This window comes from Oncorhynchus keta, chromosome 24, assembly GCF_023373465.1.
Source record: "Oncorhynchus keta strain PuntledgeMale-10-30-2019 chromosome 24, Oket_V2, whole genome shotgun sequence".
Taxonomy (NCBI): Eukaryota; Metazoa; Chordata; class Actinopteri; order Salmoniformes; family Salmonidae; genus Oncorhynchus; species Oncorhynchus keta.
Window position 1 is genome coordinate 41,134,889 of NC_068444.1, and position 23,909 is coordinate 41,158,797.

The 23,909-nt window shown below is 42.5% G+C and overlaps 1 protein-coding gene across 1 annotated transcript; it reads left to right on the top strand.

Annotated features, from left to right (window-relative positions):
• Nucleotides 1-405: 405 nt before the first annotated feature.
• Nucleotides 406-23,543, top strand: LOC118357560 (dual specificity protein phosphatase 3-like). Its single transcript, XM_035734802.2, has 3 exons — nt 406-781; nt 9,825-10,057; nt 15,770-23,543. Exons 1-3 carry the CDS (start codon nt 609-611, stop codon nt 16,009-16,011), a joined length of 648 nt encoding a protein of 215 aa, XP_035590695.1. The 5' UTR covers nt 406-608; the 3' UTR covers nt 16,012-23,543.
• Nucleotides 23,544-23,909: the final 366 nt, after the last annotated feature.

Below are 23,909 nucleotides of genomic sequence, written 5' to 3' on the forward strand. Positions count from 1 at the left end.
ATCGAACACACAAAGTATTTTGAGGGACCTGCTGTCACGATCGTGAGGAGACCAAAGCGCCTACATTTTAGAGACATGTCTTCCACTCTTTGATTAGTACAAGCTATGGTGTAATATGAGTTGGTATGGAGTGTTTAAATGTTTTTTAAGAAAAAAAGAAAGAAAAAAGTTTTTTAAGATGCTTTAGACATATTTGCATATTTCATTATAGTCAATGGCAAGTGATGACTCACCAAAATGTGACATACCAATTTTCTCTGTAATTAAACTAAATATATAAAAATATATATATTTGTCGGGGAATCAACTAGCACAGAAAGAAGGAAAATAAGGCCACATGTAAAAATGGGTTTACATTCCCTTTAATGGTGCCCTCTCTGCCTTATTTTCCGGTAGCCACTCTTGTGTTGTCAACCAATTCCTATCCCGAGTGTCTGACCCGCGGTGGACGAGTTGGGGTGTGTCTGCGAACGAAGAGAGCGTACGTTTCAGACACCGTGTAGGTTACACAACATGACTTAAACGTAGAATAAAATTCTGCAAAATCATAAATTGACACGACTCAAGACACGTGTTTGTTCGCCAGTTCGGAGAGAGAGCCTGCAACCATGAAAAAATCGAGCCCGGCAAAGCAGCAACCACCACCAGCTGAAGTCGCGGTGCCAGGGGACGAGGTTACCGTGCAACAACTAAACGAGCTTTTGTCAAACAGCAGCGGATTTTACAGTTTACCAACACAGCATTTCAACGAGGTCTTCCCTAGAATATACGTTGGTAACGCGTAAGTAATTTTTATTTGACCGAATTCTGAGGAATGTGTGCGTTAGTTGTGCCGAACAATTTCTAATGTATAACAATTGTATAGAACAGGACTCTCCAACCCTGTTCCTGGTGAGCTAAACATGGTGTAGGTTTGGGCACCAACCCGAGGTTGTAATTTAAATGATTGTTAACGAGCTAATTATTAGAATTAGGTGCGCTATATTAGGTTTGGAGTGAACCTACAGAACAGTAACTATCCAGGAACTGGGTTGGAAAGCCATAGTATACAATTTCATCACCAACAATTAAAACCGTAATTGTAAAACGAATATTTTTCCAATCAAACCATTCCAAAAACATCGCCAAGACAAGGTGTCTCCGGATTCAATTGGCTTGAACTAACCTTGTCAAGTAATGTATTTTATGCCTTAGGTGAATGCAATCTCTTCATAATATTTGCCACGAGCATGGGAGGAGGAAGCATAATATTGGGTTAAAGGAGTCTAAAGTTACTCCTGAGTCCAAGAATCTTACATGTTGTTTTTAAAGGTGCAATATACAGAAATCACTGCCATTTCCTGGTTGCAAAAATTCTAAGTTAGCCTAATTTCAGTTTGTGACAGAACAAGCAACCATTGTCTAGAGAATCATTGTACCATCAAAACGCAGTGTAATATCTTTTCCATAACCCAAAGTATTGTATTTACAGCTGTGTGAATCTGGTGTACAAAACCTAAAGTAAACAAAAGGTAAGAATGGGAAGCATAGAAATGGTGCACAGAACAGATCTGGTGCTTAGACTTGCTTTCAATGAGTGACAGATCAATAACACACATTTCTATGTGAATTTGGTCAATTGCCCAAAAAGTTACTTATTGCAGCTTTTAAGGGCTCAAAGCCAAAACAGCCAAATGCTCCATCCAAATGTGACTCGGTTGCGGTATGGTTCTAGAAACATAAATCCCAGTAATTTAATCACATCACTGATAATTTGACCAGTGAAAATGTCTTCCATTTCAGAGAAGCAGATTAGAGTGAACTACTTGTGCTTATTAGCTGTCTTTCCCCTGATTTCCTTAAATGCTGTAACATGGCCGTGTGAATCCTAACCCTATAAAGATGTATCAATTGAACCTTTTTTGTTTTTTGAAAATAATTTCTTGCAGGTATGAAAAAGTCCTTGTGCTTTCAAAACCGTACCTCAAGCGATATGTGTTTTTAAAGTTCAGACCGAGCATTGCGGCTCTTAACAATTACTTCCCCCTACAGAAGACTCCTTCGTCCGATGACTCTTATATGTAAAGGAACTGAGTCAGGATCTAGGGAGGAGGTTGCTCTCTTGCTCTGAAGGAAATGGTGAATTTTCTACAGACTCATGCACACTCTTGAACGTTCGTGTTTGTATTTCAAGGGCGATACGAAGCCCTATTTTTATTAAATGAAATGATTCCACATTGTTTGACGATATTGAGACACTTTTTCATTGGCATCACCCCCTTACTCACCTCCCTTTGTCTCACTTACCTTTTACACACACACACACACACACACACACACACACACACACACACACACACACACACACAAAGGGGGGATGGGGGGTTAGACCAGTCTGTCATGGTATTCCGCAGGCTTTAAATCCATTGTGGTTGGTTGACTGGGTACTAAAGGCGATGTATGTGCCGACTCCCTACAATTTATAGCCTGCCATTCCACTTAGGTCAGTTCTTAGGCATCCTTTATGCTGATTGTGTGTGCAGGAGGTGTGGGGGTCCCAATGTAAATGCAAAGTCCAGCTCACAAACACAGCATATACCTAGTCTAGACACAGAGTAAGGTGTGGGAAAAAAAAAAAAATATATATATATATATATATATATATTATAATTCTCAAAGCATATAAGGTATGTTTACATGTATTGGGTGAAAAAAATCCACATTGAGTACATGTGCATTAACAAAAAATGTAAATGTTATTATATAGAATACATCAATCTTGTAGATTGTATAACTTTACTTTCCCTTTACCCATATAAAGGGCCATGTACAGGAAGCCCATGCTGTAGAAGGAAGTCTCTATTGCACAGTCGTGGCCAAAAATTGAGAATGACACAAATATTAATTTTCACAAAGTTTGCTGCTTCAGTGTCTTTAGATATTTTTGACAGATGTAATTATACTTCAGTATTCTATAGTAACACTGAAGTATAATTACAAGCATTTCATAAGTGTCAAAGGCTTTTATTGACAATTACATGAAGTTGATGCAAAGAGTCACTATTTGCAGTGTTGACCCTTTTTTAAGACCTCTGCAATCCGCCCTGGCATGCTGTCAATTAACTTCTGGGCCAGATCCTGGCTGATGGCAGCTCATTCTTGCATAATCGATGCTTGGAGTTTGTCAGAATTTGTGGGTTTTTGTTTGTCCACCTGCCTCTCGATGATTGACCACAAGTTCTCAATGGGATTAAGGTCTGGGGAGTTTCCTGGCCATGGACCCAAAATATCGATGTTTTGTTCCCTGAGCCACTTAGTCATCACTTTTGCCTTATGGCAAGGTGCTCCATCATGCTGGATAAGGCATTGTTCATCACCAAACTGTTCCTGGATGGTTGGGGGAAGTTGCTCTCAGAGGGTGTGTTGGTACCATTCTTCATTCATGGCTGTGTTCTTAGGAAAAATTGTGAGTGAGCCCACTCCTTTGGCTGAGAAGCAGCCCCACACATGAATGGTCTCAGGATGCTTTACTGTTGGCATGACACAGGACTGATGGTAGCGTCACCTTGTCTTCTCCGGACAAGCTTTTTTCCAGATGCCCCAAACAATCGGAAAGGGGATTCATCAGAGGAAATTACTTTACCCCAGTCCTCAGCAGTCCAATCCCTATACCTTTTGCAGAATATCAGTCTGTCCCTGATGTTTTTCCTGGAAAGAAGTGTCTTTGCTGCCACCAGGCCATCCTCCAAAAGTCTTCGCCTCACTGGTTGATTTAGGTGCAATCTTACTGGTAGCAATATCATTGCCTGTGAAGCCCTTTATGTACAAAGCAATGATGATGCCATGTGTTTCCTTGCAGGTAACCATGGTTGACAGAGGAAGAACAAGGATTTCAAGCACCACCCTCCTTGTGAAGCTTTCAGTCTGTTATTCAAACTCAATCAGCATGACAGAGTGATCTCCAGCCTTGTCTTCGTCAACACTCACACCTGTGTTAACGAGAGAATCACTGACATGTCAGCTGGTCCTTTTGTGGCAGGGCTGAAATGCAGTGGAAATGTTTTTTTGGGGTTTCAGTTCATTTGTATGGCAAAGAGGGACTTTGCAATTAATTGCAATTCATCTGAACACTCTTCATAACATTCTGTAGTACATGCAAATTGCCATCATACAAACTGAGGCAGTAGACTTTGAAAATTAATACTTGTGTCATTCTCAACTTTTGGCCACGACCTGTATAATGATATCATCACTTGGCTCCAGTCATTGCTTAGAGAGCAGCAAGAGGTTGAGTAGGACAGAAAGCAAGCACATTCCCTCTGTTACAACAAAATCATTTTGAATATGCCAATCTCCAGGGCCAAGAGCCAGCTAACACGTTGACGAGACCTCTTGACTATTGTATAAACTTAGAGGAAGACATGCTCTAGGGCACGTGTCAAACTCGTTCCAGGGATGGCCAAGTGTCTGGTTTTCGATCCTCCCTTTTTCTTGATTCTGGTCGCTAATTAGTAATTAACTCCCAACACCTGGTTGGCTAGGGCTTAATTGAAAGGGAAAAACCTGCCGACACTGATTTTGACACCCCTGGGTTAAGGGGGTGAGGTGTCTGTGCAAAAGGCTGTTTTTGCCTTGTTTTTATAATGTGTAAAGTAGACCCGTTAGATATTTGAGACGGCACAGTATATATGTGCATCTCATTTGTTCTTACAGGACATTAGATGGAATATTTCACTCAGTTTTATTATTGGTTTAATATGACCTTGCATATTGTGAAGTGTCATCCTCCAGTGCAGAGTTTAAGGCGTAGGAACAATTAAGATGTATGGACTGCTTATCGATTTAAGATCCACTGTCCACTCCGGAGACTAGTGGCTTCACATGGTCTGTGATATACTGTAGGTCAGCTCGAGCTGTTGCTACCATAGCTCAAGCTGATGAGTAGCTGGCTGCTGTTCAATCAAAACAATGGACACGCACTAAGGGTGTCGTTTTTAAAACGATAAGAAAAAATCATAAAATTCCATGTCTATTCACAATGCAGAATAATGGTCCTATTAACGTGTATATATGACCTCTAGGGCCTGGCAATGAAGTCATCTACCGCAGTCATCCTTGAAAGCTCCTTGGATACGGCATGTTTGTCTGGAAGGATAGCCTGCACTACGTCTTTTTAAATGCGCCATTGGAATAGGCATTTTACTTGGCTGTCAAGGAATGACGCTTCTGAAGCGAGACTAGGCAACTGTCAACTAGGCAACCAGAACTGTCAATCAAAATGGCTCGGATCTGCCTCTGCGCAACTTGCCTGCACACAAATTACTTTAGTGTGTTAAATACCGTGACTTACCAATACATTTAGTATAAATGTAGTATAAAATATTTAGTGTAAAATATATCTTCCGTTAGTAATCAACTCCTAAGATTGAGTATTTTTGGAATGGAGGAGACTCATTAGTTGGTGTACTTCTGAGAACACAAACACTCACATCTTTTATAACGAACCCTAGAGGGGAGCAGCAGGTTGGCCACCAGGCAGATGGCGTCAGAACATTGCATTAGGCCTATGAAATTTAATTTGAAATGACTTAGAATGTATGTGTTGCCCCCCTAGGGTCACGCACTACTCATAAAGCAAATATAGAACTTATTATTCAAAAACATAAAATATTAATCGGACCAGAGAATCTTGTTTCTCATGGTCTAATAGTCCATCCCTTTGGTGGAGTGTTGGCGAAACTGCCCAAATCCATGCGTGTCAAGGTTGTAATCGCTGCCAAATTCCTAAACTTGTTTTTGCTTTGTCATTATGGGATTGTGTGTCGATAAGGAAAATAAACGATTTAATCCTTTTAGAAAGAGGCTGTAATGTAACGAAACGTGGAAAGTCGAGGGGTCTGAGTACTTTCCGAATGCACCATCTCAGGTGGCCTTAAAGGGTACAGTAGCACAAAGCACTCCCTCTATGCACAATGTAATATTGATCAATACTAATGTTGCATAATATTTTTGTCTATCGTTTATATTTATACCCCAAACCATTGGTTTCCAAATATTTAAGAGTAAACTTTGCTGTTGTGTTTTTTTTCACCATAAATCGCTTCCAGTTAAGCCCAGTATACTCCTATCATGCCCGGTTTGTATTGAAACACATGGGAATAGTGTATTTATGCCCAATAATCATCAGCATAAATAGTTTTGTTTGGTGCCTTTACCAAGATTAGAAACCTCTGTACTCTTTTCAAGACGTTTGGAGTGGACAGGTAGTTGTTGATGCAGAGCGAAGAATAAGATCGAGGTTGAGGGATATCTGGGACAGAAGACCTAGAAGTGGTGGACCTAAAAAAAAAATGTAAAGAAATGAGGGACACGAAGATGACTATTGGATGACTACTCATGCACTTTTTGGGTGGGGGAATTGTCCTCTTGTTGTCTTTCTTTCATCCAGGTGATCCTGTTTTTTGGTCCCCCACCTGTACCTTTTTGTAATACAATAGTTTCTAACCTCCCGCTCTACTATCTTCAGCTAGGCTTTAGGAAGTGCTACTACTTCCCTGATGAATAGTAATGATCTGTTTCTTTTAATAACTGTAGGGGAGATTAATATAATTATTCTTACAGAAATTAGGGCAGTATGCGTCAGACTTGTCTAAACTTACTGTATGTTTGTCCTGGCTGCTATCATGGTGGAACACTCCCTGAATGAAACGTTCACTGAGCATCTCAGTGACTGGATTCAAGACAAGCTCATTACACAAACTTGAGGCGTGAGTCGCTCTCAAACGACACCATCCATGGAGACAAAAGTCAATGGAAGGTGCACTAAAATGCTTTTATCGACACCCGCTCAGTCTTTAATATAAAAGTGCTGAGCAGCCCCTGGTTGACGGCACACGTTGGTTCTTTGTAAGGGCTTGTTTTAATAATGCATGGTCTGGGGCTGCACAGAGGAGGACTGAGTGGAGGACAGGGCAGGTAAATGGAGGGCGTGAAGGCATTAGCCATGCACTGAGTTCAGCCTGTGCATGCACCTATATGCGCGCACACATACAAACATAAGCGGGTATGCATACACTTGGGTAGGCACTGGTGTACGACACATTCAGACGCGTAGATGCTTTATTTGTACACTTCGGCGCTTACAGGCACATCCTCTGAAACATGTACTGTACACATGCTCAAAGTTACACATTCATCCTCACCCCTTTACACATAGGCTTTGTCTTTACAAGAGAAATGTTACTGGATTCGTGAGAATAGACTGAGCCTCCGAGGGAATAGTGAGAGAGCAAAGTAGATGGCAGTGAGATGGAGAAGGGTAGACGCAGAGAAAGGGAGGAGCGCGAAGGGTAGCTTTATCGGGTTATGTGAGCAGATCTGAGCGGCTGAGCCTCATGTACTCAAGCCATCGCTCCATCACCTCAGAGTAGCCTTGGCCTGCAAACAGGCCAGACAGATGGGCAACTTCATCCCCTAGTCATAAACTAAGATGGTGGCAGACTGGCTCTTTATTAGTTAGCCCTGCAGTGGGAGGCAGTGCAGGCATGTTCACCCTCTGTCCCAGGGGAACCATCCAGGGTCACTCAGCCTCTCCACACCTCTGCCTGGAGCCTGATGATATGCTCATCCAACTGCAGAGCACTCTGGGATGGGATAAAGCCCCCAGATCATATTAAATACAGTAAACGGGAACTGCATTCAATGAAAGAGCTCCGAGACAGGATTAGTCGAGGCACAGATCTGGGGAAGGGTACCAAAAAATGTCTGCAGTGCTGAAGGTCCCCAAGAACACATTGGCCTCCAACATTCTTAAGTGGAAAAAGTTTGGAACCACTAAGATTCCTTCTAGAGATGGCCGTCTGGCCAAACTGAGCAATCTGGGGAGAAGAGCCTTGGTTAGTGAAGTGACCAATAACCCGATGGTCACTCTGACAGAGCTCCAGAGTTCCTCTGTGGAGATGGGAGAACCTTCCAGAAGTACAACCATATCTGCAGCACTCTACCAATCAGACCTTTTATGGTAGTGACCAGATGGAAGCCTCTCCTCAGTAAAGAGCACATGATGGCCCGCTTGGAGTTTGCCAACAGGCACCTGAATGATTTTTCAGACCATGAGAAACTAGATTGATGACCAAGATTGAACTCTTTGGCCTGAAAGGCAAGTGTCATGTCTGGAGGAAACCTGGCACCATCCCTATGGTGGTGGCAGCATCATGCTTCTGAAAACCTGCTCCAGAGCGCTCAGGACTGGGGCAAAGATTCACCTTCCAACAGGATGACGCAGGAGTGGCTTCGGGACAAGAGCCTGGACTTGAACCCGATCGAACATCTCTGGAGAAACCTGAAAATAGCTGTGCAACTATGCTTCCCATTCAGCCTGACAGTGCTTGACAGGATCTGCAGAGAATAATGGGAGAAATTCCCCAAATACAGGTGTGCCAAGCTCGTAGCATCATATCCAATAAGACTTGGGGCTGTAAATCATTGTCAATGGTGCTTCAACAAAGTAGTGAGTAAAGGATCTGTTTTTGCTTTGTCATCATGGGGGTATTGTTTGCAGATTGGGGGGGGGAGACTATTGAATCGTGTTGTGGAATTATTGTAATCAAAGGACTTAAAAATAAAAAAAAAAGTGAAGTGTTTCTTCAAAACAAGTGAACTTTAAAAAAAAATACCTGCAGTAATGGAGCTTGTCAACAAGCCCCCCCCCCCCTCGTATGTGATTTGTTGAGCACACCGACAAAAGATACCATGGCCTTTATAGCAAAGATACTCCCCTTCAGTCTACATGACAAACAATTTCCAAACTATGTTTCCTGCTATTTAAAAAAATATATAAAAAAATTGTGATATTCCTGGCTAGGCCTCTACTTTTCGCTGACAGTTGCAACTCAGCAAGTATCTATTTTGTATTTGCAGCGTGCTCTGCCTTTCCGAATGTAGGCAATACAATAAAAAATATATATTTCTAAAGGCTAGGGAAGCTAATCAACTTCTGGCCAAATCATGCTTTAGCAGCCTATTTTGAATGATAGTATTTCTGTGTAGGCTAATTAGGCCATCTAATTTTGGCAATACAATTCAAGCCTTATGGATGCTCTGAGCCAATCTACTATTTCCCCATAGTAAAGTTTGGTGGAGCCACTTTTAGACAGTGGATATGTCTGCCAATGTTAGTGGTCCCCCCAGGGGACGGGAGTGTTCAGAGCCCAGTGCCATGCAGACCAGTGTTTCCATTAGTCGGTAATAGCGTGCTTTTGGCCATAATTTCTGTTGTTGAAAAGCGAATTAAATACATTTGCCACCGGCCAATTGTCAGGCAGAAGAAAAGGAGTCATTGTTATAAAAAATATATATATGTATGTAGCCTATATACAGTGTAGGTTTAAGACTGGGCAAAATGGAGTAGCCTAGGTTTGGTGCGATAATCGACAAGCAGGAAGTGCATCCAACACATCACATTTTCACAATGATGCTCTGAGAGTGCATTGGCTACTCAGAACATTTAGGGTGACCAGCAGGAGAGGCTTTGAGACGGTGTTATGACAATGGCTTGAATAGCATGTCTGGGACAACTTTGTCAGAACTGCTAGAACCTGGTATTGTTGAACCATGTACAGTGTTTTTACTTCGACAGCCACTGTAAAGTAGGTCTAGCATTTGCTTATTTGCTGTATCTACCCCCTTGAGTAGCAACTCAACAAAGCTGGTAAGAGCGATTATGGAAGTCTTCAATATAACTTTATTGAAGTGTTCCAAAGCAATGCACTCGGGTCTGCCCCGTGCTTAATCAATGTCTGACGTCTACCTCATAAACCATAGAATTATCTACTTCTATCGCACAGGTTCGTGGGCCAGAATCTGATGCGTCTGCAGAAGCTGGGCGTGACCCACATCCTGAATGTGGCGGAAGGCAACTCCTTTATGCACGTCAACACCAATGCAGATTTTTACGCCGGCTCGGGCATTACCTACCATGGCATCCAGGCCAAAGACAAGCCGCAGTTCAACCTCAGTAACTTTTTTGAGGAGGGGGCGGACTTTATTGAGAAGGCTCTGGCACACAACAATGGCAAAGGTGAGTCTGCCCACTCTGGGTTCTCTTTTACCTTATTCATAGGTGATTATTGTCTATTTAAAACATTTCACCATGTAGTTTATAAGCAAATACCTGATTTCTATACGATAAAATAGTGGCAACTGCCTCTTATACAGTGCCTTCAAAGTATTCATACCCCTTGACTTATGCCACATTTTGTTGTTACAGCCTGAATTCAAATGTATGCAAATGTATTGAAAGTTAAATACAGATCTAATTTACATAAGTGTTCAATACTGTATAATAACTAGTGATGCACCGATATGACATTTTTGGCTGATACCGATATTTTCCTTGCCAAAAAAACCCCATTACCGATAACTGATATTTACAATTTTTGCGACCTTCTAAGCATTCTAGTACAGTTAAATAGTTAACACTCATACGGACGCAGTGGTCTAATAAACTGCATCTCTGTTTGCTGATTTTTTTTTTTTGTACAGTGCTACTGTATCTTTTATGACACGCAAAGACCCAAACGGCGTTCCATAGTATGTATGTTGTGAAGCTGATCGCAGTGACGCTATTACTGTGTAACTCCGGTAGGGCTGCATCTGAAAAATAGCGCACCGGTGCCCGACAGTCGGCGAAAGCCAACATCACCCATGACAAGCGGATGATTGTCAAGGGCGATGAGTTCTATCTTGGCTTTAATGGATTTCACCTTTGAGTTGTCTCGCTGAAATGTTCTTACTCTTTCAAATGACTGCTCGACTTGTTGACTGCTCGATCCACACAGCAGACATTGTGGGCTAGGTTAGGAATGCTGTGTTACACGTGTAGCGTAACATTTTACGTGGAGTCATTATGTCGTGTATCTACGTTATATAGGTAGCTTTGACATCGTTTAAAAAATAAATAAAAATGTTACCCCCTTTTTCTCCCCAATTTCGTGGTATCCAATTGTTGTAGTAGCTACTATCTTGTCTCATCGCTACAACTCCCGTACGGGCTCGGGAGAGACGAAGGTTGAAAGTCATGCGTCCTCCGATACACAACCCAACCAAGCCGCACTGCTTCTTAACACAGAGCGCATCCAACCCGGAAGCCAGCCGCACCAATGTGTCGGAGGAAACACCGTGCACCTGGCAACCTTGGTTAGCGTGCACTGCGCCCGGCCCGCCACAGGAGTCGCTGGTGCGCGATGAGACAAGGACATCCCTACCGGCCAAGCCCACGGACCTCCCGGTCGCGGCCGGTTACGACAGAGCCTGGGTGCGATCCCAGAGTCTCTGATGGCACAGCTGGCGCTGCAGTACAGCGCCCTTAACAACTGCGCCACCCGGGAGGCCCGACATCGGTTTTTAACATCGGTGTTAAACTAGACGTCTGGCCGATACCGAGGTTGGCATTGTTAGCTAATATCTTCCGATTATATCGTGCATCCCTAATAATAATCTTTTGCAGCGATTGCAGCTGTGAGTCTTTCTGGGTAAGTCTAAGAGCTTTGCACATCTGGATTACACAAACTTTTCAAAATTCCAAGTTTGTTGTTGTTCATTGTTAGACAAACATTTTTCAAGTCTTGCCATAGATTTTCAAACCAAATTTTATTTGGTTTGAGGTACAGTCAAAACTGTAACTCAGCTACTCGGGAACATTCACTGTCTTTTTGGTAATCAACTTCAATGTAGATTTGGCCTTGTGTGTTCTGTTATTGTCCCGCTGAAAGGTGAATTAGTCTGCTTTCACCAGACGCTGGGAGATTAAGGCAGGTTTTCCTCAAGGATTTTGTGTGGAAAATTTCCCCAGTCCTTAATGATTACAAGCATACCCATAACATGATGCAACCACTGCTTTGAAAAACTGGATAGTGGTACTCTCTCTGAACAGAGGAAAAACATCACCAGATTCACAGGAAATGCATTACAAAGGATGAAGCTGCAATACTCCATGCAGCAGCTCCATACTACTTGTCAAACATGGAGAACTGGTACTGGTTGGTTGAGGGGTTCGTGAGTGGCTTTTGACCATTTTATTGGATTCCTCATCTGAGATGATGGGTGTCAGTCCTCTTTCTTGTGCTTTTTGAGGTTGTAATATCCTCTGCTATCAATAGTTTGTTCCCCTTGGTAAAAAAACTGTAAACAGACCTTTGTTTCTCCAAGTCCAAGTTATGAGAAGAGGAGTAACAGCAACTATCCTTCAGGGCACAGGATCTAACACGTTTAATGATGGAATAGACACGGAGTATACAAAATGTCACTTGTTAAATCCACTTTAATCAGTGTAGATGAAGGGGAGGTTACAGGATGTTTAAGCCTCGACAATTGAGACATGGATTGTGTTGTGTGCCATTCATAGGGTGAATGGGCAAGAAAAAGATTTTAAGTGCTTTTGACCGGGGTATGGTGGTAGTTGCGTTGCGTGCCAGTTTGTGTCTATAACTGCCACGGTGCTGGGTTTTTCATTCTCAACAGTTTCCCGTGAGTGTCAAGAATGGTCCACCACCCAAAAGACATCCAGCCAATTTTGACAACTCTGGGAAGTATTGCAGTCAACATGGACCAGCATCCCTGTGGAACGCCTTTGACACCTCGTAGAGTCCATGCCCAGACAAATTGAGTCTGTTCCGAGGGTAATGGGGAGTGCACATCAATATTAGGAAGGTGTTCCTAATGTTTTATTTAATCTGTGTACGTCATCAGTCCTCCGGCTTAACAAAGTGGAGATGGATACTCCTGTAAACTGTTTCTCAGGCTAGTCCTATTCCACATTGCTGTATCAGCTGATGTTTCGGTCAGTTAAATTTGAACATTCTGCTGTTGTACCAAACCCCACACATTTTTCCATAGAGAGTAAACAGACACCACTTTGCCACAAGTTATTTTTCCTTTCCTCTGTGTTCCAAAGGTAAAACATGCTTACAAGATGCTACTTAGAGAGGACCATTTGATGTACAGTACCAGGACAGTGAAACACATTGCGTTGAACAGCACATTGATTGCGTTTGGTTGTACTTTAAGACGTACTCTTTGAAATATGTCAGATTTGTATCCGTGCACCAACACAAAACAAATGGAAATCTATCGAGGAAGCAAACAAGAAGAGATCAAAGGGGTCCCATCACTTCAACCAAAACTCTCTACTTCTCATAACAGCCATCTGTAGACGGAAAGAACAAGAACAGCCATCTATCGCTGACCACACCTCTGGCTCCTTTCTCCTCTCCCAAATGTTACTGGTGTGTTGACATACCCTGGGGGCCCATTTCATTGGAGCCCTGAACACTGTTTTGTGGCGTGGATTTAATGGAAGCCCTGACACAGTGGCACAATTATAACTCATATTAATTCTCAGCCAATTAGGCGGCAGCTGCGTCGACACCCCAGTAAATCAGTGTACGACAGTAGAGGAGGTGGAAGAGAAAGAGGTGGTGGACGCATCTTTCCAACGAGACACACAATGCCGTAACACCAGCCCCTTCCTGATGGGTAAAGTGTCCTGATGTAACCCACCGAAGCTTGATCAGTGACATTTTGTGACCACCGTGCAGAGCTGTGGAAATGTCAGCGTTGGAGCATGTGACTCGTCAGCTGGGCTGCTCAAGTGGAAGAGTGTGTGTTGCCAGCCAGGTTGCATGTTCTATTGACTGAGCGTGTGTTTTTTATATATATATACACACACACAGTGGGGCAAAAAAAGTATTTAGTCAGCTACCAATTGTGCAAGTTCTCCCACTTAAAAAGATGAGAGCCCTGTGATTTTCACCATAGGTACACTACAACTATGACAGACAAAATGAGGGAAAAAAATCCAGAAAATCACATTGTAGGATTTTTTATGAATTTATTTGCAAATTATGGTGGAAAATAAGTATTTGGTCAATAACAAAAGTTTATCTCAATACTTTGTTATATTCTCTTTGTTGGCAATGACAGAGGTCAAACGTTTTCTGTAAGTCTTCACGAGGTTTTTACACACTGTTGCTGGTATTTTGGCCCATTCCTCCATGCAGATCTCCTCTAGAGCAGTGATGTTTTGGGGCTGTTGCTGGGCAACATGGACTTTCAACTCCCTCCAAAGATGTTCTATTGGGTTGAGATCTGGAGACTGGCTAGGCCACTCCAGGACCTTGAAATGCTTCTTACGAAGCCACTCCTTCGTTGTCCGGGCGGTGTGTTTGGGATCATTGACATGCTGAAAGACCCAGCCACGTTTCATCTTCAATGCCCTTGCTGATGGAGGTTTTCACTCAAAATCTCATGATACATATCCCCATTCATTCCCCATTCAGTCCTGGTCCCTTTGCAGAAAAACAGCCCCAAAGCATGATGTTTCCACCCCCATGCTTCACAGTAGGTATGGTGTTCTTTGGATGCAACTCAGCATTCTTTGTCCTCCAAACACGACGAGTTGAGTTTTTACCAAAATGTTCTATTTTGGTTTCATCTGACCATATGACATTCTCCCAATCATCTTCTTCTGGATAATCCAAATGCTCTCTAGCAAACTTCAGACGGGCCTGGACATGTACTGGCTTAAGCAGGGGGAAGCGTCTGGCACTGCAGGATTTGAGTCCCTGGTGGCGTAGTGTGTTACTGATGGTAGGCTTTGTTACTTTGGTCCCAGCTCTCTGCAGGTCATTCACTAGGTCCCCCCGTGTGGTTCTGGGATTTTTGCTCACCGTTCTTGTGATCATTTTGACCCCACGGGGTGAGATCTTGCGTGGAGCCCCAGATTGAGGGAGATTATCAGTGGTCTTGTATGTCTTCCATTTCCTAATAATTGCTCCCACAGTTGATTTATTCAAACCAAGCTGCTTCCCAGCCTGGTGCAGGTCAACAATTTTGTTTCTGGTGTCCTTTGACAGCTCTTTGGTCTTGGCCATAGTGGAGTTTGGAGTGTGACTGTTTGAGGTTGTGGACAGGTGTCTTTTTATACTGATAACAAGTTCAAACAGGTGCCATTAATACAGGTAACGAGTGGAGGACAGAGGAGCCTCTTAAAGAAGAAGTTACAGGTCTGTGAGAGCCAGAAATCTTGCTTGTTTGTAGGTGACCAAATACTTATTTTCCACCATAATTAGCAAATTCATAAAAAATCCTACAATGTGATTTTCTGAATTTTTTTTCGTCTCATTTTGTCTGTCATAGTTGAAGTGTACATATAATGATAAATTACAGGCCTTTCTCATATTTTTAAGTGGGAGAACTTGCACAATTGGTGGCTGACTAAATACTTTTTTGCCCCACTATATATGATGCAAATCTAGGGCCTGACCTCTGCGGCAGACAAGTCAATGTCAACCATCTTCACTGCACCTAACCACTTCCCATAGCCTCATCAGATCAGTGTGCGCACCTGGATATGTAGGCTATGCGTATCATCCTCAACACACACGAACGTGTGGGTCAGGCCCTAGATTCGCATCTCCCTGGCTGAGATGCTTCGCCAGGCAAGGTTATATTTGGAGCATCTGTTCCCTCACCTCCTGTCATCACTGTACCTCAGTCTTCCCTCTCTTTCCTTTTACTTCAGTCGCTGTCTTCGTCAGAATCCTAATGCCTTAAATGCTCTCCTTTTTTTGTTTTGTATTCCTTTTAAGACCACAGATCTGACAGGATTTGATGGTTGCGAGCAGTATAGTGAAACCCTATCCAGTCCTCTCAACCGTCAGTGTTCATGAAGGAAAGGAGTTGCTTAAAGAGAATTGGGACGCAGCCCTAAGTGTCTGTCTCTGTCCATCAGGGAAGGTGTATGTCCACTGCCGAGAGGGCTACAGCCGCTCGCCCACCATTGTCATCGCTTACCTCATGCTGCGCCACAAGCTGGACGCCCGGGTGGCGGTCGCCACAGTGAGGCTCAAGAGAGCGATCGGCCCCAATGACGGCTTTCTGCGCCAGCTGTGTCAACTCAACGAGACGCTGGCGAAAGAGGGCAAGTTGAATGAGGTGATGCCAGTCAAGGTGGCCAAGTTGAAGACCAAATAAGAGGGCGTGACTTAACGCCTTCGAAAGGCCTGTGCTTCCCTAAGAGCCAACCGGACTCAATCCACCCCGGCCAGCAACACATCACTCAGACACACATGCAAACACGTACATCCACAACCTGTAACATGCATATACATATAGTGCTGTGAAAGTATTTGCCCCCTTTCTAATTTTCTCAACTTTTGTTTATTTATTTTTTAATACTGAATGTCAGCAGAGCTTCAACCTAAGATTAGATAAAGGGAACCGGAGTGAACAAAGTTATACAACACCCAATGCCCCTGTTTGGGACTTAACCTCTGCCTGCTCGGGCTTACCTTCCGTGACTTACCAAATATCCTAAATCTACGATCGGTCGTGATACAATGGGACTACTGAATAAGCTCAGGCTTTCTAGGTCCGACTCCTATAATTGGTTCAGCCTACGACTCATCTCCACAAGATGTCAGAATGAGTGACAACGGGTATAGGAATTGTGCCTACCTTGGTTTTGGTGCCGGCTCCTGTTTCACTGATTCGGACTCTCTATTTAGACTGTAAATGAAGGTTGACCCTGCTTGCAGCGCCAGCTGTTAGGCTCTACAATAGAGTAAAGCTCACAGATGACTAGTAAAAGCTCAAACCAAGTGTATTCACCCACTGGGTCACACAGCTGCATAAGACTGTAGTGTTTCCTCCAGCACAAGTATTTCTAACCTCCCCTTTAGGACGGAGTCTCCTTTTCCCTAAACATCGTTGTTGGGCGGGAAAGTAAGTGATCTGGGTAATAAACAGTTCCTTCTCACTTCATGTGACCTGACCTCGGCCCCCATTTTCCCTCTCTAATCCACAGCTAGCCACCCTTATCAGTGACCGCAACCATGCGATTGCCTTTTCCCTCACTTAGTAACATTCCAAGCTCCTGGCTCTTATCCAACCTCCATTGACCCTACCATGTCCATTCCTCCTACATATACCCATTAACTTCTGGCGTAGCTTTAACAGACGGATAACCTGACGTTCTCCTGTAGAACCTCATGCCAACGGGTGAAGCGTGGCGGTGGTAATGTGATGGTTTAGGGATGCTTTGCTGCCTCGGGACCTGGACGACTTGATTTTTTTTTTAAATAGAGGGAACCATGATTTCTACTTGAATGTCAGGCCAGCCGTCTGTAAGCTGAAGCACAGCTGGGTCAAGCAGCAAGACCATGATCCAAAACGCACAAAGTGTCTAAAAAGCGACATCTAAACTTTAGGAATGAATGGCCTAGTCAACGTCCACACCTAATCCCAATTTGAGACGACGTGACAGGACTTGAAATGAGCAATTCATGCTTGAACTCCCAAATGTCTCTGAGTTAAGGCAGTTCTGCATGCACGAGTGGGTCAAAATTCCTCCACAGCGATGTGAGAGACTGATCAACAACTACAGGAAGCATTTGGTTGCGCACATACGCTATAGGTGGCACAACCAGTTATTGAGTGTAAGGGTGCAACACAAGGGAATTTTTTTTTTAAACTTTTTTTTTTTAATTGTATAATTTATTAGTATACTCACGTATTAGGTTTTGAAGATCTGATAACGTTCTGTATCAAAAATAGGCAAACGTTTTGAAAATCAAAAAGGGGTTTTCACGGCACTACATGCATGCATGTTGACGGTCACACACACTAACTCTCTCTCTGACACAAACTGTATCTGTCACGCTTCTGTCCTCTCTGCCGGTATCCTTGGGTACATCTGTCCCAACAGCGGGGGAGTTATGTTAGGCAGAGGAGAGATGGAAGCCTTCTAACCATGGCTCAGTGCTTTAACGTATATTCTGTCACCCTTCTTCTCTCTCTATATTCCAATAACATACATGCCACTGCTAGTACATACAGCCCCAAAGTTCTCCTAGTGTGAGGTTTTGACCTGACCAATGAAGCATTCCCTAGACCATAGGTTTAGAACACTGGACAGCTCTCCCTGTGTGCCACTTTTGGAGCTCTGAGGTACAAATAATAGATTATAGCACAATATTTTCATAGTATCCCACTGCCAGGGGGCTGTCTGACTACAATGATGTCATGACACCAACAAAATGATCCCTGACCAGTCTGGAATGTTTTGACATTTGGTCTAGTCCAGTGGTTCTCAAACTTTTTATAGTCCCGTACCCCTTCAAACGTTCAACCTCCAGCTGCGTACCCCCTCTAGCACCAGGGTCAGCGCACTCTCAAATGTAGTTTTTTTGTTGTTGCCATCATTGTAAGCCTGCCACACACTATACGATTTATTAAACATAAGAATGAGTGAGTTTTTGTCACAACTCTGCTCGTGGGAAGTGACAAAGAGCTCTTATAGGACCAGGGCAATAATAATAATGAATAATTTTGCTCTTTAACATCTTACATATAAAATAAAATGGTTGTATTTATTTTATTTTAATTTTACCCCTTTTTCTCCCCATTTTGTGGTATCCAATTGTTTAGAATCTACTATCTATTATAAAACCAGATTTGTTCATTGAAAATTGTGAATAACTCACCACAGGTTAATGAGAAGAGTGTTCTTGAAAGGATGCACTTAACTCTGCAATGTTGGGTTGTATTGGAGAGAGTCTGTCTTAAATCCTTTTCCACACAGTCTGTATTTAGTTTTCATGCTAGTGAGAGCCGAGAATACACTCTCACATAGGTACGTGGTTGCATAGGGCATCAGTGTCTTAACAGTGTGATTTGCCAAGGCAGGATACTCTGAGCGCAGCCCAATCCAGAAATCTGGCAATGGCTTCTGATTTTAAATTACATTTTCACAAAACCACTTGTTGCTATTTTGAGGCTCTCTTGTTCAGATATCTGTAAGTGGACTGGAGGCAGGGCATGAAAGGAATAAACTGGATTCGGTATCAGTTTCGGGAAAGTACCTGCGTAATTGAGCACCCAACTGAGGTGCTTTGCTATATCACATTTGACATTGTCCGTGGCTTGAGTTCATTTGCACACAGAAAATCATACAATGATGTAAAGACCTGTGTGTTGTCCTTGTTAATGCAGACAGAGAAGAGCTCCAACTTCTTAATCCTAGCCTCGATTTTTGTCCCACACATTGAATAAAGTTCCTGTCATCCTAGATTGAGGCGAGGGGGTGGGGGAATCGTCCAGATAGGCCAGTCTTGAGAAACTCGTCATCATGCAAGCGGTCAGACAAGTGAAAATTATGGTCAGTTAATTTTAAGCTCTTCTCTCAATTAAAAAAAAGAATATGTCAATACTTTGCCCCTGATAACCAGCACACTTCTGTATGTTGTAAAAGTGTAACATGGTCGCTACCCATGTCATTGCTTAGTGCAGAAAATACACGAGAGTTCAGGGTCCTTGCTTTAACAAAGTTAGCCATTTTCACTGTAGTGTCCAAAACATCTTTCAAGCTGTCAGGCATTCCTTTAGCAGCAAGAGCCTCTTGGTGTATGCTGCAGTGTACCCAAGGGGCTTCAGGATCAACTGCTTGCACACGCGTTACCACTCCACTATGTCTCCCTGTCTTGGTTTTTGCACCATCCGTACAGATACCAAAACATCTTTACCACACGTCCATTTGATATAACAAAAGTGTCCAGTACTTTAAAAATATCCTCTCCTGTTGTCCTGGTTTCCAGTGGTTTGCACCCCCCACCATAAATGTAACAGACTTATACCAGGAGCTGTGCCAGGCCTGCCACATCTGACTCATCCAGCTGTAACTCACAGAATTCACTGGCTTGTATGCGAAGCAATTGTTTCAAAACATCTCCTGCCATGTCACTGATGCGTCGTGAAACAGTGTTTGATGAAGGCATTGACTGTATAGTTTTTTTGGGGGGCCTTTTCCCCCAGCATTGTCCCAGCCATATCCGTGGCAGCAGGAAGAATGAAGTCCTCCACAATAGTATAGGGCTTGCATGTCCTAGCCACTCAGTAGCTCACCATATAGGACACTACTAGCCCCTTCTTATTAATGGTATATGTTGCTTTTATACATGTCTTACTACTCAAGTCATCTTAATTCTTGCTCCAGAAACTCCTGTAGCTTACTTTTAAAATTGGCATGTTTTTTTGTTTCTAAATGTCTGCGGAAGAGTAAAGGTTTCATTGAGTTGTGAGAGTACTTTTGCACATCACACACTGTGTGAGGAAAGGCACTACTCCCAATATGAGTGAACCCCAAATCAATGTTGTTCTCATCGATGGTCCAACATCCCTGTCTGTTCGGTGCTTTCCCGGAGAAGGGGGCAGTAGCTCTTCGGCTGCATCAGAATTACAACTGCCAGTGTCCATGCTAGCTGGACTACAACATGTAGAATTACTGATGCTAGCTTTGGATTTGCTCGTGGAAGCAGAACAACTTGTGTTGTCGACAGGTGCAGGTGTAGTACTGCTGGAAGTAGCAGTACTACCAGTAGAGCTGGAATGTGTCTCTATGGACACTGGCCTTTTTAAATAATTTATTTTTTTACCCCCTTTTCTCCCCAATTTCGTGGTATCCAATAGTAACTACTAACAATCTTGTCTCATTGCTACAACTCCCGTACGGGCTTGGGAGAGAATTGGAATTCCCTCAACGGTTAATTATTTGACTAGGCTACCTGTAATTGACTTTATTATTTCGGTGGTTTAATTAGATTTTTATGGCTACGTTGGAAAATATAAATATACTTTTTTTTAATATGAATCACATTTTTATTTGGCGTACCCTCGACGGCATTACGCGTACGTACCTCTGGGGGTACATGTACCCCAGTTTGGGAATACCTGGTCTAGACTTCCTGATTGGGTGTGACAGCGAAGCACCTTGCCATCACACCAGGAAGGGACACATTTAGTGTTGGTTGATATTTGGTATATCAACAAATCATTCCATAGAGACCTGAAAGGTCTGGTATCAGACCATGGTATCAGCTAAAGGAATACGCACTTACTGTGCCAGAGTTACCGCCTATTAATTCCATAGTACACATCCGTTCTGTCCGTCCCATAGATCTACAGTTCCGCTGTCGATCAACGTCACTCACAGAAATTCCAATTGGCCCTTACATGTTCACTGCCTTGCACCAAAATATGTGTATGCTAATGTTATGCCTCTTGGCCTCAATATCTCAATGCCCTACCATCCTATTAAAGTATATTGTATGATCGAATCCAAGATATAAACGTCACCCCTCAGATATCCGCTGTTGCCTTTTGACTTGACGTCATCTTAAAAAGTGAAAGACAGACATTGGATCCAGACATTGAGTCCTAATGACCAGCATCACTCCATTTTGGACATGAGAGAACCCTAAAGAGGGTTCTAGAACCGTTTTGTTCACCCTGTTCGTCCCATATGTCAAATCGGATAACGCTCACCATAGAGGTCTACTGACTTATTGGTGCGTCCACAGATGGAAGGAACAGAAGTGGGATTAGTTCTAGGTTGCGTCATCTCACACAGCACTATCTATTCCTCCTTTTTTAATATGAATCATGTATATACATATTTAAGCAATGTGTCTATAATGTGTGGGTATCATTTAGTACATGTATTTAATTGTTGTACTGTATCATTACTGTAGCTCTATAAATGAATTGCCCCATAAATTCAACATTTACACACTTAGTTTTTCTGTCCAACGTCAGATCACTCAATCCTCCCACCACTAACTCCTCTACATTTCCCTTATATTCCCATATCTGTATTTTAAAAGATTATTTCGGGCGATTTTCTATCTGTTTTGTTGAGGATATAAGATGGAGTGATTTGTAGATCTATTTTGATTAGTATCGATTCTGTGACTCCATGGTGCTAACTAATAGGATGCTCTCTAACTCTGATGCTCTGACCCCAAGTTGCCTCATAACACCAACCATCATTCACGCATCACACACTACCATTCATAACCACCATCACGCCAACACCGCAAACTTTTTAGTGACAGTCCAGACATGTCTAACATTCCTGTATGATCTGAAGACCTAGGATTTCTACAACCTAACCTACTGTAGTTACTGAGACCCTTTTTGCCACCAACACAAACATACAGTGTGCCAAGATGTTCTGTTCCAAGCAACCTACAGAAGCTGGTTACAAGGCCTCTTTCTATCAGGTCCATACGTCTGTTTTCCTACTGAACAACGATAGGCACTACAATAGACACATCTAATAGTGTCTATTGTAGAGCCTACCATTTTTTTCCCCAAACCGTATTGATTACCATTTTTTAAAGGTTCAGTTATTCAACCCATTGGGAGAATTTCTGGCTATTGGTCTAAGATGAGGGTAAAAAAAAAAAAAATTCAGCATTAACTGCCTGCCTACAGTTTACAGATTGAGTACCCATTTTTACCACAAATGAGGTAAAATGGTTAACTTTATAACAAACAAGGGGTTGTAAAATACATTGAACCAGCTCCATAGGTCAGCATCAAACACACCCTTCTGTTAGTGTTGAAGGATAAACACTGCCCCCTGCTGTTTAAAATGTTTCCAGTGTTTTTTTTTGCACAATTTATTCAGTTATTGAATGCCATTAAGCTGACACTTTATTTATTTGCAAATTATCATTAGTCCTGGTTTTCTGTCTATTATACAGTTGTACGTATTGTGAAACATGGACTGACCTGGGACTATTTTTCTTGTCTGTTTTGAATAACGTGTGCCATGAAATGTAATTTATGTGCTGTATATTCACTCTTGAATATAATATACAATTGAAAGATTAATGTAACATCTCTGTGCATATGGTTTTACTATGTGATGTGTTAAGAATGTGATATTACTCTACTGTATATTACGATATGAGAGAGATCTAAGTTACAGTAATTGCGCTCTGGCTATTGTGAGTCACTGTATTTTACAATCACAAAAGGTATTTAATCAGCCCTATAGTAATATATCATTGTGTACCAGTATGCTGTTTCTAGTTATTTCTCTATACTAATAAATGCTGCTGTTTTCATTACTCTGAAACACTTTATATTCCGGCAACCAGTCTTCCCTAAGTCACTCTTCACTTTCACTGAATGTCTTTTTATGTTTCCAGCCCAAACTGATTTACCTTGGGTTTCAGACAGACCTAAATGTCACTTGACTTTTTCCTACTCCATGTTGCCATCGGTGACATCCGTGCCCCCTCCATTCCTTTCAGGCATTACGGAGTAGTTGGAGATTTGGCACAAATGACCCCCCACACTGCCTGGCTTCCACACCCCAGTTATCCTCTCACGTTCTCACAACGTTACATTCGTGTAGTATTGGTTTGTTGGGTTAATTTCCTTTTCATACTAGCGGTTAGCGGGCACTGCCTGGAGAAGGCACAGGAAACTCATCACAGGAATTGCATCATGACGGTAATGACACCGACTCCCACCCAAAAGCCTTACACTGGAGATGTGCTTTCTTCACACCGTTTGGAAGGACAGCACCTTTGCAGATGGAGATGACTGCTGGTTGAAGTGCACTTGATTTTGAATTGCTCTTGATTTTGAATTGCTATGTTCTTTTTCTGACCTGTTTTTAAAGTGTTATGTTGAACAATAAATGGCTACGATGTTAACCTTTTTTGTTTTGGTGGATGGCAATTTATTTCAGCTTGCGTGTATGATGCAGTATTTTTGATGACACTTTTACTTGACACTTAGTGTTATGACACCGTCACAGCCATGTCATAACGGCTGACAACTTGTCATATGATGACACGATATGATCATGACCTTTTTTTGGTGTATTTGTATGGCTGGTTATGACTCCATAAGTGTCAACAAACAACCTACCAGACGAGGCGAAACATTCCATTCTATTCCACCATAACCTACATGTCAACAGTAATTTTTCTGTTGTATAACGTTTTCTGATTTTTGACCTTTTTATTAAATGATCATTGTAATTGTGCACAGTGTCAGACATGCACCTACCCCAATGC